Raw genomic sequence first — 18,481 nt, 5'->3', positions numbered from 1 at the left:
GTTCCTGAATCTGGTTTTTGTAATATGTTATTCTATTAGTTATACTGATTTCTATTTTTGTGTGAACCATTTTCAGATGTTTGTAATCATGTCTTCAGCAAATCCAAATCAACCCACTGATTCAAGCACGGTTAATGATACCGTCGATTCTGCAGTTGACTGTAATGAGAAACAAATGAAATTTAAATCTCCAACATGACATCATTTCACCCATGAAGATGTTAATGAAACCAAAATGGCTGTTTGTAAGTATTGTAGAAAGTTTATTGCTTATATTTGTAATTTTAGATTTGTTGTATTTTATATTTGCAAGTTTGTTGGATTTGTCGTTTTGTAATGTTGGATTTTCTATTTTTTTAGTTGCTAAAAAACTAGATTTTAAGCTTTTAAACTTATGTAAAATAGTTTTTTTAGCCTAAAATATAGTAGTTTTTTTTAGCAAAAAGTCAATTTTAAGTCTAAAAAATGGGGGAACGGGGGCGGGATCGGGGGTGATGAATGTATCCGGGGGCGGGATCATGAGCTATATAAACAGGGGATTCAGGGGCAGGGGCGGGGGTGTGGGCAACTATTTTCGTTCCCGTTTGGTCCCGTTGACATCCCTAATTTCAAAGCTGGAGAAGTATTTTGGAGCGAAGATTTGAAGAATCAAAAGCTAAAGCATTAGAAGTACAAATCAGTTTGCTTTATGATTGTGTTTAGCAATTCATTTTTGTTGTTTTGACGTTTTTATTTACTGATCATGAGGTAATACCCTTTACTTCCGCTTAGATGTAGAAGAAACCTTAATACTTTGGTTTGATTTGTTAGTTGGATTTATAAAGTTTCATTATTTATTATGTTTGTTTGATCGCTTACCTTATGTGCTAAATTTTTTATTTTTATTGCCTACAACTGAATTATATAGTCTAGAGGATCAATCTAATTATATTATTATATTAACTTGTATCTTAATTATTTTATGACAATAATCTGCTAAGACTAGAGATGGACTACTAAAGTTAGATTATATAATTATGAATTTAAATGTGTAAGAGACCATTAGATGGCTAAGGTATCCTTCAATTGATTTTCAAGACTAATGAAATTAAATCATTAGAATCAAGTCTTTCATAATTCGAATATTTAACTGAATATTTAGTTAGCTAATTGCATGATCAATCTGTTAATTGTTTTATAATTAGTTAAACGAACAAAGATAGGAGATTTAAAATCTAAATGAATGTACTTTATCTTCTTTGTCTCTGAATTGATTTCCAATTTTGTTAGGTGCGTCATATGATTTTGAATAACTATCGTTGCGACAAATTAACAAAAATCATTATAAGTTATAAAATTAAGTTATAAGTTATAAGGAACATAGATATCTCACTAGTTAATTAAAAAAATGATTAATAATTTTTTTTATCGAAACATATAATTCTTGAAATAAATAAGTTATTAAACCACTTGTACTCTACAGATTAACTTCAAATTTTTATCACTTAAAAGGCAAAGTTGTAATTAACTCCAACTTCAATGGCATTTGAGTGATGAAATCTTTATATAAACTCTACGCACACCATCACAATACCACGCGCCATAATTCCATTCTACCCTCCTTTTTTTTTTTTCACACGCTACCGCCACCGTAAACCACACGCTTCCCCTCGAACCACCGTAACCGGTGGCAGAAAAAACAATCACCACCATGGCTATGGCTTTCAAGATGGTATGCATCGATAACTCCCTCCTTAACTTTCCAATTACACTTCAATCTATATCTGTTTTTATGATTTTGCAAGTGAAAATGATTTACTAATTGGCGGCGGAGTTATGGTGGTTGCAGGCAACTACGGGGATGTGGGTGGCGGATGAGTGTAAGAACTCGTTCATGGAGATGAAATGGAAGAAGGTTCATAGGTATATAGTGTTTAAAATCGACGAGAAATCGAAGCTGGTGACCGTCGACAAAGTTGGTGGCGCCGGAGAAGGATATTCCGATCTGACTGCCTCTCTGCCGGACGACGACTGCCGTTATGCGGTGTTTGATTTCGATTTCGTCACCGTCGACAATTGCCGGAAAAGCAAGATTTTCTTTATTGCATGGTTCGTTGCTCTTCCCTATACTTTACATATATAAAATTATAAATCACTCCTTAAATAACATTACATTTAATTTCATAATTATTGTCTATTAAAATTATTTCTTTTAAAACCACAAATGTAGATTTTAGAAATTAGTAGGCTAGTAGCAACTAATCACTCCTTAATTGAGTTTTTTTATCATACTAAAAAAACATTTTAGTATGTAAATAAAGATTAGACATTTTAAAGTCATGACATTTTTTTGTCGAGTTTTTTAAATAATCATTCTAGAAAAGCTTCAAAAGAAATCTAAACATCATCATATTGTAAGCATAATCGAGCTTAGATTTTTATTTACTCATCAAAATCATGATTATATTAATGTGGTTCATTAAAATGTTATGATTAAGGTTCCCCACAATGATTCTAATATAAATTATTTAACAAAAACTTAATTCAAAATAGTATTTTACCAGGACAATCATCAATTATATTTAGAGAAACTTAATCTTTTGTCATAATAAAGGTATTATTATTATTATTATTAATCATAATAAAGTACTTTTATTTCTTTATGTTGTGTATTGTACTTTTAAATTGAACTTAATTACAACAATGTTGTTCCAATTGCAAACCAATTTTCACTTTGATTAACTAAACATAGTCTACAAATCGGTAGCTTGTTCAATGTATAATGTATTATTTAGAAAAAAAAAACATAAAGAATACAATCTTATATTTAAAAGAAATAAAAATATAATACTACTATATGATAATAATTAAATAATAGTAATAATAATATCATAAGTGAGCGTCTAGATATAGAATATAATAGACCTTTTCTATTTAGTAATCACGAAATTTAATTCTTAGCTGATTAAGTTTATGAACAAATCTTTTTTGTTCTTAATATAAATATATAATGACACTACCCTCTACATCTTTTTCTATTTATGGGTATTCATCAGATATATTTAAAATGATATTTGATAAGGATAACAAAGATTAATGATATAGTACTGTAACCGTTATGATGAGTGGGTGGAAGTAGTACAACTCTTTACTAAAAGACAATAACTTTAGTAAATTTGGTGTCACACATTTGACTTTATATAAAGAGGTGCAAATGTATGGATAGGAAAAAAGACAATTGACTTGATTGCAATGTTGGTATGCTACTCTAATTATTACATATTGGATTATTATTTTTATCACAATTATAATTAATTGGAGTTGATCATGTTAATAGTATACTTTCCATGATTATAAAGTTTCTATGAATGTCTCTATGATTATTTTGATTATAGGGCTCCAAGTGCGTCAAAAATAAGGGCAAAAATGTTGTATGCAACATCTAAGGATGGATTGAGAAGAGTATTAGATGGGATTCACTATGAAGTCCAAGCAACTGATCCAAGTGAGATGGGGTTTGATATCATTCAAGATAGAGCCAAATAGTTTCAAACAAACAAGCATCATATCTCACACCCCACCCCACCCCACCTACCCAACATTATATATAGACTAATAATCACCCGTACTCATATCATCATGTTTTTAGCATCTTTCAAATGGGTAGAAGTCCCTTTTTGGTATCGAGATGATTAAAGGCAAAACAATGAGGTTATAATGACTTTTATTTCATACGGTAAAAGATATAGGTTTCATTGAATCGTGATGATGCAACCTATGTAATTGACTATCTAATGTTTGTTGAAAAAGGTTTTTTTTTTTTTTTTCAAAATGATTATATATTTATCAGGTTTTTGTTTTCTTTTGTATGCTGTACCTTTTGGTAGTAGACTACTTGACTGTGAATGTTTCTAGATGCGTAGAAGAAATCGCCTAATATTAACAAGAATTGTCATACGAATCTTTCAAGTTTCAACATCAATCCTTTCTTTTTTAATCATAGTTTGAACTGGCCAAATGCCCGATTTAAACTAGTTACCAAGCCAAAACATTTAACTTTAATGGGTACTAGACTATTCCATCCGGTAAACTTTCTCACATCACCAACAAAAAAAAAAATCGATAAAATTCCTAGTGGAGGACACTAAAAAACTTCTCACATCCCAAGACCACATATCATTCTCATAATAGAGAACAACCGACTCCATATTATCTTTTAAAATGATCCATTGTTGTTCCTCAAACACCAACCCTGTCCCCCAGGCTTCGACGACAAGAACTCGACCACACGAGAGCCAACTGTATAGCTTTTATCCATCTCCAAGGCATAGATCTAAGAAATCGAGATTTAAAGGGTACTTCTTGCATCCACTTAGCATCCCAAAGGCTAGTATTCGACCTTTTCCAATATTTTTTATACAAAACGAGCCGAGATCCTCACCTCTCGATCTTAGTTGGAAAGAAAACATTAGATATTGAATCAATGACCATTCAAATACTCCGAAGCCACAATATGATTGAATTGACCATTTTCATCGTAAAGTGCTTTAATAATTAAAATTTTACCCATAAAACATTATGATTTTCAAAGAATAACCATTTTCATTTGAGTAAAAGGATTCTACTCAAAGAAAATGAGTTTCCAATTCCCAACCATTTTCACAGCATGTTCACAATATCTAGCCATAACTTTGTTCCATTTCACTCTAGTTAACCTTTTTTTTTGGCAAGATCACCTCCCAAAAAATGGTTTCTATGAGACTATAGCATCTTGATTACCATATTCGGGGCGCAGAAAAATGACAATATAGTAAATCCCAGTACTCCCAAAAACCGACTTAAGGAGGGTAATTCAGATCATGTTGCAGGAAATTTTGCAACATCTCCTTGTAACGTTCTCATGCATCCAGGGGCGGACGCAGGAATACATAGTAGGGGTTGCCAATGTTGAAATAGGTATTGCCGGTGCAGGAAAAATAGGTAAACAAATCGAAAACTTTTCCACTACAGACAGAAAAAATAGGTGTTGCGGTGCCACACCGGGACATCTACTAAAACCGCCCCTGCATGCATCATATAATGTTTTTCATCTCGTTGTTAAAAATTTTGGATTTTTATCTTCATCTTTGCTATCTTGGAAGGTGGGTTGAATTGTTTATAAATCGGCCTTTAACTACGCTCATGTGATGATAGTACGTACCATCCGGTTCAGATTTTAGCTTAACGCTTTTCAACTCCTTAGGTGTTCTCGAAAGCAACCTAAGCATCATAACATCTTTAGTAACACCTGAAATGTTAAAATAGTCATCAATTTCCAACATGTTGATACACATCTTCATCAGCCTTTCCCGTGAATAAAATTTCTCGCAGTAGTTTTAAAATTGCCCCTATATCTCAAAATTTGTTTCAGTTGATATCTCAAGACTGACAAGCCTAGGTGTTGCTCAATCTCTCGCACAACATGCATACTGAAACATCCGCAAAAATACTAACCAAAAATTTCGTTTTCAAAATCATTTAACAACATAAATATCATCGCCATAGTATAAACTCATAAAACATGTATCTCAAAAATCTCATAAGATCTGTCATCATATCACAATCTCATATATAAAATATCAGAGTAAACTCCCAAGCTAAGAAAACTGTGGTGTGTGTCATGCTATCATCCCGATCCCTTTCCCTTGCTAGCTAAAGTACCTGAAACCAAAACTGAAACTGTAAGCACGAAGCTTAGTGAGCTCCCCCAAACTACCACATACCATAGAAATCATGTATAACAAATAACATAACTTTGGGACTACTCCCAACTGCATCGGGACGAATCCCGACATCGGCTTACCCGGCATCGGACTCCTGCCCGACATCAGGCTCACCCCGGTATCCGACCGCATCGGGCATCGGGCTCACCCCGGCATCAGGCTTGCCCCGACATCGGGCTTACCCCGGCACATACACAACATAACATATATCATAAACACATAACATAATCACATGATCTGCATCGGGCTTGCCCCGGCATCGGACCGAAGTCCGGAACATATAATCATAACGTATAAATTACCATACACCGGGCTTGCCCCAGAACATATAATGCATAACATAATAACTGACATACATCGGGCTTGCCCCGACACCAGGCTTACCCCGGAACACATAATCACATAGCATGTTAACTAACATACATCGAGCTTGCCCCAGCATCGGGCTTACCCCGGAACACATAACACATAACACATACACATGCATGAATCACAAAGACATTAAGCATACTAAAGTACTTCTCGGGACCGCCCCGACATCGGACCAAAGTCCGGAAACATATAAATTGCATCAGGCTAATCCCGGCATCGGTCTCACCCCGGCATACTCTACAACTTAAACGGGACGACATTGTGGCCGTAGACCCGTTCCTACTGGAAGGAAACTCACATTGCACTGCTGAAGACCTGCCGATACTCTTCTGGCTGCTAGCTGGTAATCCCCCGGACTGCTGATCCTTCGACTCCCCGAACTATCAATACCCCAAAATAACACTTAGACCACAACAACTTTGGAAGTCAATTCAGGTCAAACTTCGTCAAAGTCAAAGTCAACGGTCAATGGTCAAAGTCAACTCTCTAAGTTGACTCAACTCGCCGAGTGGCTCATTCAACTCGTCGAGTACCAAAACCCAGCACACTGAAATCCTGAACCCACTCGCCGAGTCAGCCCCTGACTCGCCGAGTTCCCTGGCTAAATAGACTCGCGGTTCATCAAATCAACTCGTCGAGTCAACTCGTAGACTCGCCGAGTTCTAGCTTGAACAGAAACGGGACAATACACTTCGACTCGTCGAGTCCCTCCTTGGGCTCGCCGAGTCCCTCGGTCTGAATGGGCCATCTTAACAGTTTAAGCCCCTACACTTCAGATCCAAACTCCAAACTTCACAAACACTCTGGAAATGACTTATTAAGGGTAAAGTTTCCAGCTTTACCCATCCCAAGTCCTTCTTAATGGGTTTAGACAAAACCCTAGCTCATTAAGACATAACTCCATGATCCAAAACCCTTATTACTCCAAACCAAAACAGGGAAAACAAGATCTAGGCTCTAGATATCCAATAACCACGTAAAGTCCTGGACTTTACTTCCTTGCATGGCCTTTAGGGCTCCAAAAGGCCATGATAATCTATTTAAGCTTGCATGGGACATCCTAATGGCATAAATCTTGCACCTTTATGCCTTAGCCACACCTAGGGGCTCCAGATCTGAATGGATCTAAGCTTGGGACGTCCTTGTCCCCATAGATCTAGCTTTTGAACCAAAACCCAATCAAAAAGGGACATGAGGAGATCTAAGAGGTTGATGAGCAAGGTCAAGACTTGATTACCAGAAAGTGATGAGATTGAGAAGCTACTTCTGGATCTACAATCCTCTTCTTGATTCCTCCAAGCTTTTCTCCTTCTTCAAGCTTCCAAGTAGACCACACACACTCCAAAAATGGCTCACAATCACAAGAAAGGCACTAGGGTTTCGTTCTGGACTTGAGAGAACATTAAGGAGGCTGAGGGAATAAGAATATGATGCTTAAATAGGGCACCAAGTACCGAAATTAGGGTTTCCCAACCCAGACCAGACTCGCCGAGTCAGTCCCCTGACTCGCCGAGTCGGCCACTTAATCCGCGACACGGAACTCGCTTCTACTCGTCGAGTTCTTCCTTGGACTCGACGAGTTGACTCCTTGACTTAGGGTTTTTCCGTTCCATTCTTGGTCTGCTGGATTAGGGGTGTTACACATACACCTCTAATGATAAACTAGTTAGATCTTTATCCATCTCTTCTTTTCAGATTTCTTCTTTTTTCTTTCTTATTGTCCAATTTATGAAATCCCGGTTCTGGTTCTTCAAACGGTGGAGTCAAATATGAATATGAGCTCCTGGTCATCAAACATAGAGGAGAAGAAGGTTACTTCACTGTGAAGAGAATATCATCTGAAGAGAATCCTGCATATCCACTTACGAAGGGTCTGAGTAGGGCTAAACACGTTCAGCATTCCAGGAGCATAGATATGAGAGATGATATTAGTTTTAGTAGTTAGATAGTTATTTTGAAACTTGTAACAAAGTAAATGTAATTGACTTTTGGTGATTAAATAATAGAGAATTATTTATAAGTTTGTTTACTACCTTTTGTCAATTGTTTATTCTTGTGTTTCATTTTTTCATGTTTTACTTCCCGAATAATTCGATTATTCAAAACTCCACAGTCATTCATACTTTTGGAAGTAAGTAGTGAATTAAGACTGTTATGAATTGAATTGTAGATTGTGTAATGAGTTTTAAACATAGCAATAGTATTGCTACAATGTTCATAAGTACTTAGAAATGGAGATTTAAGTATTAGATTAACCCACGCTCAGAGAATTACTTCATGGAATTAATCACAAGTAATTCTGAGACGATAATATCTTATAATTTTGAAACATAGATATATGAGTTATAGTTTACAAGTCAGTTGTGCACTGAAAATAGTAAACGCATTAGTAAATTGATGTTATAAAACATATTGCCATGCATGATTTGGTGAGTAAATGATGCAAACATATAAATCCAAGTTTATTCGTTCCTTTTGCCCTAACAGGAAAAGCGATATCTTTGGGCCCCTCGGTGATTTGGTGTTGACTTATAGTGTCGGGCCCAGCCAAAACTAAATTGATGTGTTCAATTAGAAGTTCTATGTCATTACAAATCAGAAATCAGGAAACAAAGTTGTAACATCCATAGAATTCAAGCCAATTTTCAAACTTTTTAAAACATTTAAAACCATTAAGTTATTATAGTTTGATTTCAAAATAGTTAAAACATCAGAGCATCCCTAGAATCAATCATGAAAATATAAGGAGGTGCACGATCACCCCTTCGCCTTCCCGCGATCATCAGAAGTACCTGAAACAATAATCGATAAATGTAAGCTCGAAGGCTTAGTGAGTTACCCCCAAAATACCAACGCCATACAAATATAATCATATCATATAAACATATAAGTAAACAACATGCATAATGAGCCTTCAGCCTGACAGGACCGCCTCACAGGCCTTCAGTCTATTTGGACCGCTCTCCGAGCCTTTGGCACGTCTGGACCGCCTCGCAGGGCCTACAGCCTATCCGGACTGCTCGTCGGGCCTTCGGTCTAACTGACATACCCTCATGGGTCTGTAGTCTATCCGGACCGCCCTGGGTATCTTGGCCTACAGCACGAAGCATGACCTATCTCAACCCATTCCCCAATCAAACAAACATGTGCACATAGTATCATATGCTAGCATATATAACAGTCAAACCGATCTAACAAATCATCAATCATAGCAACATCCTATAACCAGGATACAGACCTAACCGATCACTAACATAGCATCATCCTATATACCATGATACCGACCTAACCAGGTCACTAAGCATATCACAATCCTAACTACCAGGATGTAAATCAATAACATATCATGCAATAACCCGGATACAAATCCGATAAGGGCCGACATTGGTGCCTTACACCCTGTTGATATAGTGAGGATAACTCACCTGACACTGTTGAAGTCCCGCGAATAAAACTCCAGCTGCTGGTTGACAGATTCCCGAACTGTCAACATCAAACAATACCCAATTAATAATTGGGTTCCAAGCCCAAGGTCTAACTCACACTCCAAAGGCCCAAAAGTCAAGTAATGGGCCAAAGCCCAACATATGGCCCAATTTTCCAAATTGGGCCCAGACATCTACATGGTCTTTCCTTAAGGCCCATCCAATTATTCTAGTCCAAACTCTTGGTATTCGCATGGCCCAATATCACATAATCATAAAGGCCCAATTATGGCCCATCTATGGCCCAATTTTCCAAATTGGACCCAAGTCTCTCACATGGGCCATACCCTAAAGCCCATCCAATTATTTTGGTCTATTTACTTGTTCTTGGATAGCCCATCCATAGTCCAATCACCAAAGCCCAATAGGAAGGCCCAACTCAAGGCCCAAGTGAAAATAGGGTTTTCACATGAAATGACAATTAGGGTTAAGTGTTCCTACTTAACCCATTAAGGACTTAATCCATTAAGTCCAATATTGTCATAGGTTAATTTGCAAATGATTATTAATTAATATTTTAAGTTTAATAAATAATTCTCGTGCGGTCCCGATCAATCACAAAATTAGGGTTTCATGACATTAGGGTTTTCCAAATCCTAATTAGGGTTTCCAACCCAATACTAGCCCATTAGTCACATGGTTGGGCTTTTAGATCAATTAGGGCTTCATTGGGCCCATTAGGGTTTTATTGGTCCCACTAGGGTTTCATTAGGCCCATTTTGTCCAAGCATCCCAAACGAGTCAAAACGCAAACGAGGCACACCGCCAACCAACACGGCGGCTGGTGGTAGTTATGGGTTTTTCTATTGATCATTCCGAAACGATTACAATTTACAACACAATCCAAATAACACACACATACACAAATATAAACACACACACACACACAAATAAAAAACACACACATACACAGCCACCCTAGTGGTGGCCGACGGTGGCACGTGGTGGCAGCAACCACCTCACGGTGGTGGTGGTGGTGGCTGTTCTTGTTTTCCGACCAAAAAAAACACACACAACACACGTCTTCTGTTCATAAAGGGAATCCACCACCCACCTGGTGGCATAAGGCGGCGATAGTGGCACAGGAAAACGGCAGCAGCGACGTTGACGAAGGAAAACCACAATGGTGGCCGCCATGGTGGCTCTTTACGGGGTTTCTCTGGCCAAACGAGCCTCCACAGTCAAGCAGGAATCACAGTCCACCCTCATGTTTGCGACCCACGGGCTGAAGCACGCACAAACATGAACTAGTAGCAGAACACCACACGTCTTGCCTGGACACGGTGACGGCAGCAGCAACGATTAGCAATGCATCAGTGACAGAAAAGGACGGAGACGAGGGGCTTACAGTCTCCGGCGAGAAACAATGGCGGTTTAGAACAGCAACAGCAGCCGCGATATCGTCGGTAGTCGGAGTCGCAAGCGGTCATCGGTGGTTGGTGCTCGAACTCGACAAGGCGGTAACGGCCGGCGATGGGGATACAAGGTTGGCAGCAGAGGTGGTCCATTGTGAGGGTGGCGGCTGGAAAAGGGGAGGTATAAGGGTGATGCGGCTGAGTGTTCTAGGGTTAGGGTTACCGGGGCTATATACCTGCCTCCCATAGAACTTCCTCCCATAATGACAAGATCGGTCCTTCCCTTCTCTTTTTCTTTCAAACTAAGTCCATAATTTACCCTTTCTACCCTGACTTCAGAAATTCCTTTCAACTCCAATCCCAAAATTTACCCAACAGCCCTTAGCTTTCAAAATCCTTTCATACCAAGTCCAATACTTACCGAACACACCCTAACTTCTAAATTTTTTTACAAACTACATCCAAAAATTACACTTTGACCCCCGAAAGTCTAAAATATATCATTTGGCTCCCCGAAACCAACTCTCCTCTAAATATTATTAGTTTTAGGGCCATTATAAAATAATATAAATCATAAATTTACATCTTGAGGTTTCGAGTTTATTATTTAGTTAATCTATTTCAAGCAGGATGTTACAACTCTCCCCCGCTTAAATTAGATTTCGTCCTCGAAATCATTCCTTAACACTCCTCACATGCCAAATAACTTGAGCAACATGGCCACAGTCCCGAGCATACCATAGCCTCTCCAAAGCAACCAAAACCAACCCCGCAGGGTTCTAAAACCTGAAGATGAAACGAATTCCTTGCAACATGATCCCATTTACTCGGTCTGAAACCTGAAGTCTCTAGATGGTCTGGTTCCCTAACTGTGACATCCCCTAATTTCTCGGCCAGAAAAGACCGATTTAATTTATGCTTTTTAAAATAAAATCAGAGAAATCTTTTCAAAAGATGTTGCAGAATAGGTCCCCAAAATAAAACATGATAAAAGTTTATCAAAACCCTTCTTTAAGAAGGTATATATTTCCCATATATATATATATATATATATATATATATATATATATATATATATATATATATATATATCAAAACCTCGGGATGTCATGTTCCGATACAGATCAAAAGCATAAACAAGACATTATAAGCCTTTCAAGAGTTATTTACAACTACTGGCCTATAATCCAAAAATTCCTCATCGTCCTCCGACTATGCTCGGGGTCCACTACCTGTAATCATAAAAAAGATGAGTGGGTCAGGTTTGGGAGCCTGGTGAGCATATAGGGTTTTTAACCCACAATAATAATAACATATTAAGTTCACCAATCAACAATAACCCTGATTACCCATTCCCGTTGTCCTCACTTTACGTCCCTAAACACCTAACACAAGGGACTTAGCCTAAGGAATATCATCGGGTTGGACACTACTGCTAAGGGGACTCCTCAGCCATACATGTCCTAAAGGAAACCATGAGGGGGATTGGAGTACACCAATGAACATTTAGTTCATCAACACCTGCAAGTTGCGAACTTGCTAGTGTACCACTGGACTGTCTAGAAAGGTCCGTGATCGTCATCTATACTCCGCTAGACGAGTACAACAACACCAACAACAACACCGACACCGAGGCCTCTCATCATTTTAACACCCACCAACTATTTTGTCTACCCATGTTCTACCCAACATATTTGTAGATAAAATACATATACAGTTTAAAACTTGTATAAAACATCTATGCAACAGTCACCTCAAATAAACAATTAACATATTTACACATAGCACGTATTTTAAGCTAAATACTTCATATCTATGTGAAAATTGAAAGTAACTACACACTCACTTGTTTTGATGAAAATCGGGCAGCAATTCGTTTCCTAAAACGATCGTTTCTAATAAAACCGAGAGTTTTATTGAGAAACCGGGCTCTGCAAAAGCCGGGCTTTGAAACCGAAGAGATAAATTTTCCGGGCTTCACGGGCACTTCGTGGCGTATTCCGGGGGTTATAATCGATACCGGGGCATCGGGGGATGTTAATATGAAAGAAATATGGGTTTAGGGGCTAAAAGTGACACTTTTTCAAAATATACCCGGGAGGTCTCGCACCCTTCTATTTATAGGTGCGAGCCTCCTGATCCAACGGCTGAGAAGCCTCCAGGTGTGCTGATCCGAGGACTCGCAGGGGATGGCTCGCACATGGCTCGCACCTGCGAAGGCTTGCTGGCAGCTCCTTACTGGACTGAGGTCTAGGGTCCGAAGTAGGGCATCCGTGGCATGCATGCGAGGGTTCGGTCTCGTGCAAGAGGGTATGTGTCGCACCGCTATTGGACCGCTTCGGATAAGGTCAGGAGCTCGGATGACTCAGCAGCTCGGACACGTGGCTCGCCTGACTCATCCATTTCGGACACGTGGCACATTCTAAGCGAGGGTGACGTGGCCGAAGCCACCTATGCGAATTTTCTCGGTTTTTGTGCAAAAACTTCTAAAATCCATAACTTTCACATACGAGCTCCGTTTTTGACGTTCTTTATATGCACGCGTAGGTAAAATTACGCTCTACAACTTTCGTTTAGACTTTGTCGGCTAATTTTGACTTTAATTTTTAAATTACTATTTTTAACAAACCGGGACAGGAAATCCGTTAAAAATTCATAACTTCTTCATCCGACGTCCGTTTTAGTCAGACTTTTTACCGTTGTGCTAATATTTACGAGACCTTCGATTCTCGTTTAGGTCGTGTCGGATAAAAATCAATCGATCTAAAATTCGAGTTTTTAGTTGTCTACTGTTAAGCCGAAACTTCGAAAAATCATAACTTCCTCATACGAAGTCAGATTTGGGTGTTCTTTTTATACCTACTCTCGGTTTAATGAACACTACAAGTTTCGTTTAGATCACTAAGGCTAAAAAGTAGTTTATCGAAAACTCACTTTTTACGACATTCAGCACCGAGCCGGTTTTGTCGTGAAACTTCGACATGTCATAACTTCTTCGTTATAACTCGGATTTCGGCATTCTTTATATATCCATAATCCTTGTCACGACCAATACAACTTTCTTAATAGATATCGGCTTTATCTAATATTTATTTTCGACGCTCATTTTTTTATTCTTAATTAATTAACTCCTAGTAATTAAGCATAAAACACATAAAACACATAGAATTCACATAATTCCTTTTTCATTTATTCAAAATGAGTTACAAAGGTTAACCTAGACTATCACCTTAATATTAATGCCTAGGCTAGAAACACGAGTGTTACAATTCTCTCCCCCTTAGGATGATTCCGTCACTGGAATCACATATCACCAAACAACTGCGGGTAGCGACTCATCATGTCACTCTCCGTTTCCCAAGTGAGATTTGGTCCATTCGTATGTTTCCAGCGTACAAGCACTAAATCAACCATCTTGCGCCGCAACTTCATAGTCTTACGGTCAACGATTGCCTCAGGTTCTTCAATCAACCTCTTGTTTTCATCCAACCTTAATTCAGAAATGGGAATTATGTCGGGCACATCTCCCGTGAACTTCCTCAAATAACACACATGAAATGTGTTATGAATACCCTCCAGTTCTTCCGGTAATTCTAGCTTGTAAGCTTGATTCCCGATCTTCTGAAGAACTTTAAATGGTCCAATAAACCTTGGACTCAACTTTCCCCTTTTACCAAATCTTATAAGTCCCTTCCACGGCGAGACTTTAAGTAAAACCGAATCTCCAACTTCGAAGGATATCGGTTGTCTTTTCTTGTCAGCATAGTTCTTTTGTCGATCTTGAGCAGCTAACATCCTCTCCCTTATCACTTTTAATTTTTCAGCAGTTTGATGGACTATCTCAGGTCCCATAAACTGCTTTTCCCTAGCTTCCAGCCAACATGATGGCGTTCGACACTTTTCCCCATACAAAGCGTGATAAGGTGCCATCTTAATGCTTGAGTGGAAACTATTATTATAGGAAAATTCTACTAAAGGTAAGTGTTCATCCCAGTTACCTTGGAATTCTAGGGTACATGCTCTCAGCATATCCTCCAATGTTTGAATCGTTCGTTCGCTCTGACCATCAGTTTGCGGATGGTAAGCTGTACTCAAACACAACTTGGTACCCAATTCCTGTTATAGACTCCCCCAAAACCTTGAGGTAAAACCGCTGTCACGATCGGATACAATCGTTAACGGAACACCGTGTAGCCTCACAATTTCCTTCACATAAGAATTCGCAAGTTTATCCATAGACCATTTCTCGTTAGTGGCTATGAAATGCGCACTCTTATAATGTCCTCCCATTTACCCATGGGTATAGGTAAAGGCTCTAAACTCCCATATGGTTTCTGATGTTGTGCCTTAACCCTAGCACAAGTTACACACTCGGCCACATACTTAGCAACATCGAGCTTCATCGTCGGCCACCAGTAATAGAGTTTTAGGTCCCTATACATTTTCGTACTGCCGGGATGAATCGAGTACATGGTTTTGTGAGCTTCTTCCATCAGAAGACCTCTTACTCCTCCCGTCTTAGGTACCCAAATCCTATCTTTGAATACCTTCAATCCTTGACCGTTTGTATCAAACACCAACGTTTTTCCCAAACGTTCCTCCTTCCGGTCATTTTTCTCCAAAGCTTCCTCCTGAGCTTTCTTTATACTTTCCACAATTGTCGAGACGACTTCAATTTTCAGCGCTCTTGGCCTTCTCTTTTCAAGATTTACCTTCCGACTGAGAGCATCAACAACAACATTTACTTTACCAGGGTGGTAAAGTATCTCACAGTCGTAGTCCTTGAGTAGTTCCAGCTAGCGCCGCTGCCTCATGTTCAATTCCTTCTGATTAAAGAGATATTGAAGACTCTTATGATCAGTGAAAAGTTTACACTTAGTACCATAAAGATAATGCCTCCATATCTTTAAGGCGAATACTACCGCTGCCAACTCCAGATCATGAGTTGGGTAGTTCTTTTCATGCTCTTTCAACTGCCTCGATGCATACGCTATCACTTTATCCCTTTGGGTCAGAACACATCCTAACCCAACTCTAGAGGCATCACTATAGACTGCGAAGTCATCAACTCCTTCAGGTAACGAAAGAATCGGTGCTTCACACAATCTCTTCTTCAACTTCTCAAAGGCTTCCTTATGCTTCTTATTCCAAGCATAAGTAGCTCCTTTGTGGGTCAAAGCTGTTAATGGAGTAGCGATCGAAGAAAAGCCTTGGATAAATCGGCGATAATATCCGGCTAATCCTAAAAAGCTTCGAATCTCCGTGGGACTTTTTGGTTGTTTCCACTTCATCACAGCTTCAATCTTTGTCGGGTCAACCATTATCCCTTCTTGGTTAACCATATGACCCAAAAATTGGACTTCTTGAATCCAAAATTCACATTTAGAGAACTTTGCATACAACTTCTCCTCTTTCATAACTTCTAGCACTTCACGCAGATGATTTTCATGCTCCTGCTTGCTTTTCGAATAGATCAAGATATCGTCTATGAATACTATCACGGATTTCTCAAGGTATGGTTTACAAACCCTATTCATCAAATCCATGAAAGCTGCTGGGGCATTGGTTAATCCGAACGACATAACCAAAAATTCATAGTGTCCATATCTTGTTCTGAACGCAGTCTTCTCGATATCCTGCTCCCTCACCTTTAGTTGATGGTACCCCGACCTAAGATCGTTCTTCGAAAAATAGCTCGATCCTTGCAACTGATCGAACAAGTCATCGATCCTCGGCAACGGGTACTTGTTCTTTATCGTCGCTTTATTCAACTCTCTATAATCGATGCACATTCTCATGCTCCCGTCTTTCTTCTTTACAAATAACACAGGGGCTCCCCAGGGTGATGAACTAGGTTGAATGAAACCTTTGTCCAATAACTCCTGAAGTTGTGTCATAAGTTCTTTCATTTCGGTTGGTGCTAATCGATAAGGTGCTTTGGCTATCGGCGTCGTTCCTGGTAACAAGTCGATACGGAATTCTACTTGTCGATCAGGGGGCAATCCGGGAAGATCTTCGGGAAAGACTTCCGGATAATCACACACCACCGGAATATCATGCACCTCCTTCTTCTCCTTCTTAGCATCGATCACAAACGCTAGATATGATGTACACCCCTTGGCCAAACACTTTCTGGCTTTCATTAGGGAAATGATTCCAGAATTTACTCTGCGTTTGTCTCCGTACACCATAAACGGCTCTTTCCCTGGCGGGTTTATTTTAACTATCTTTTTCCTACACATTATTTCGGCATCATTGGCGCTAAGCCAATCCATTCCTAAAACTACGTCGAATCCATTTAACTCGATAGGAAATAATTCCTCGTGGAACTTATTCCCATCCAAGTCAATGAGGATGTTTTTATACGATGGCTAACAGGTACAAACTTGCCACTAGCAATCTCGACTAATAAGGCATTAACTAGTCTATCTACAGGCAAAGCTAGTTTTCTACCAAATTCATGCGATATAAATGAGTAATTGGCTCCAGAATCAAACAAAATTTGGGCAGGCAATTCGTTTACGAGAAAGGTACCTGAAGCGACATCGGCTTCTTCTTTTGCAGCTTCGAGTGTCATATGAAAGGCTCTCGCCTTCGGCTTTGGTGGCAGTTTGGGTTTCGCTGCATCCTTCTTCTTCGGGCAATCCCTCAAAATATGCCCTTCTTCATGGCACCCATGACAGACGTTATTAATGAAGGTGCATTCATTGGCATAATGCCCTGGCTTTCCACACTTGTAACAAGTGACTCCCACGCTGCATTTCCCAGCATGTTTCTTCTTACACTTGTCACACCACTTGGCTTCGGCTCCTCCTCCGAATTTTCTCGAACCAGACTTCGAGAATTTGTTCTTTTTATTGGAACCTGACGTTCCTTCAAACTTTCTCTTTTCGCCAACTTCAACCTTGCTGGCGGCTCTCCCCTTGATCATATCTTCAACAGACTTGGCAGCCCAGATAGCTGCCTCCAAAGTAAGTGCCTGATGTACTGGCACCGCATACTCCCATGGAAGTCCCTTTGCGTACCTGTCAATTTTCGCCAGCTCATCTGGGACAATACGCAAAGCAAACTCCATTTTGTCTGTGAAGTTATTCGTATACTCGTCAACGGTCATACTCCCCTTCTGCAACGTTAGAAATTGGTTTTCCAACTCAAGTACGTTTTGGGCCGAGCAGTACTTGCGCTTGAAGTGCACCAAGAACTCTGCCCAATTCATTTGCAGTGGCTCATTAGGGCTTAGGGTTTTCCCCAATGTGTTCCACCAACGAGCAGCACTACCCCTGAACTGACGTACTGCAAAGGTAGTTTGTAACTTGCCTTGGCAATCACAAGTCATGAAAGCCAACTCCATTTCCGAGATCCAGTCCATAACTCCGATAGGATCTTCTTTTCCAGTGAAGGTCGATGGCTTGCAAGTCATAAAGTCCTTATACTTGCACCCATTTCTGTCCACGCTACCCTCGTGGTTATTCCTCCCAACCACAAGCGGTTCACTATGACCAACCGATCTGCTATTGTTCCCTTCTTC

General features: G+C 39.4%; 1 protein-coding gene across 1 annotated transcript; it reads left to right on the top strand.

The window, feature by feature from the left end:
- The first annotated feature begins 1,580 nt into the window (after window positions 1–1,580).
- Window positions 1,581–3,841, top strand: LOC145133391 (actin-depolymerizing factor 5-like). Its single transcript, XM_079068335.1, has 3 exons — window positions 1,581–1,711; window positions 1,829–2,088; window positions 3,375–3,841. The coding sequence occupies exons 1-3, from the start codon at window positions 1,691–1,693 to the stop codon at window positions 3,523–3,525; spliced, it is 432 nt and encodes a 143-aa protein (XP_078924461.1). The 5' UTR covers window positions 1,581–1,690; the 3' UTR covers window positions 3,526–3,841.
- The last annotated feature ends 14,640 nt before the right edge of the window (window positions 3,842–18,481 follow it).

This window comes from Lactuca virosa, chromosome 8 (assembly GCF_052849685.1).
Source record: "Lactuca virosa cultivar CGN04683 chromosome 8, Lactuca_virosa_CGN04683_v6, whole genome shotgun sequence".
Lineage (NCBI taxonomy): Eukaryota > Viridiplantae > Streptophyta > Magnoliopsida > Asterales > Asteraceae > Lactuca > Lactuca virosa.
Note: the sequence above shows the minus strand (reverse complement) of the source record. Positions and strands in the feature narration are given on the sequence as shown.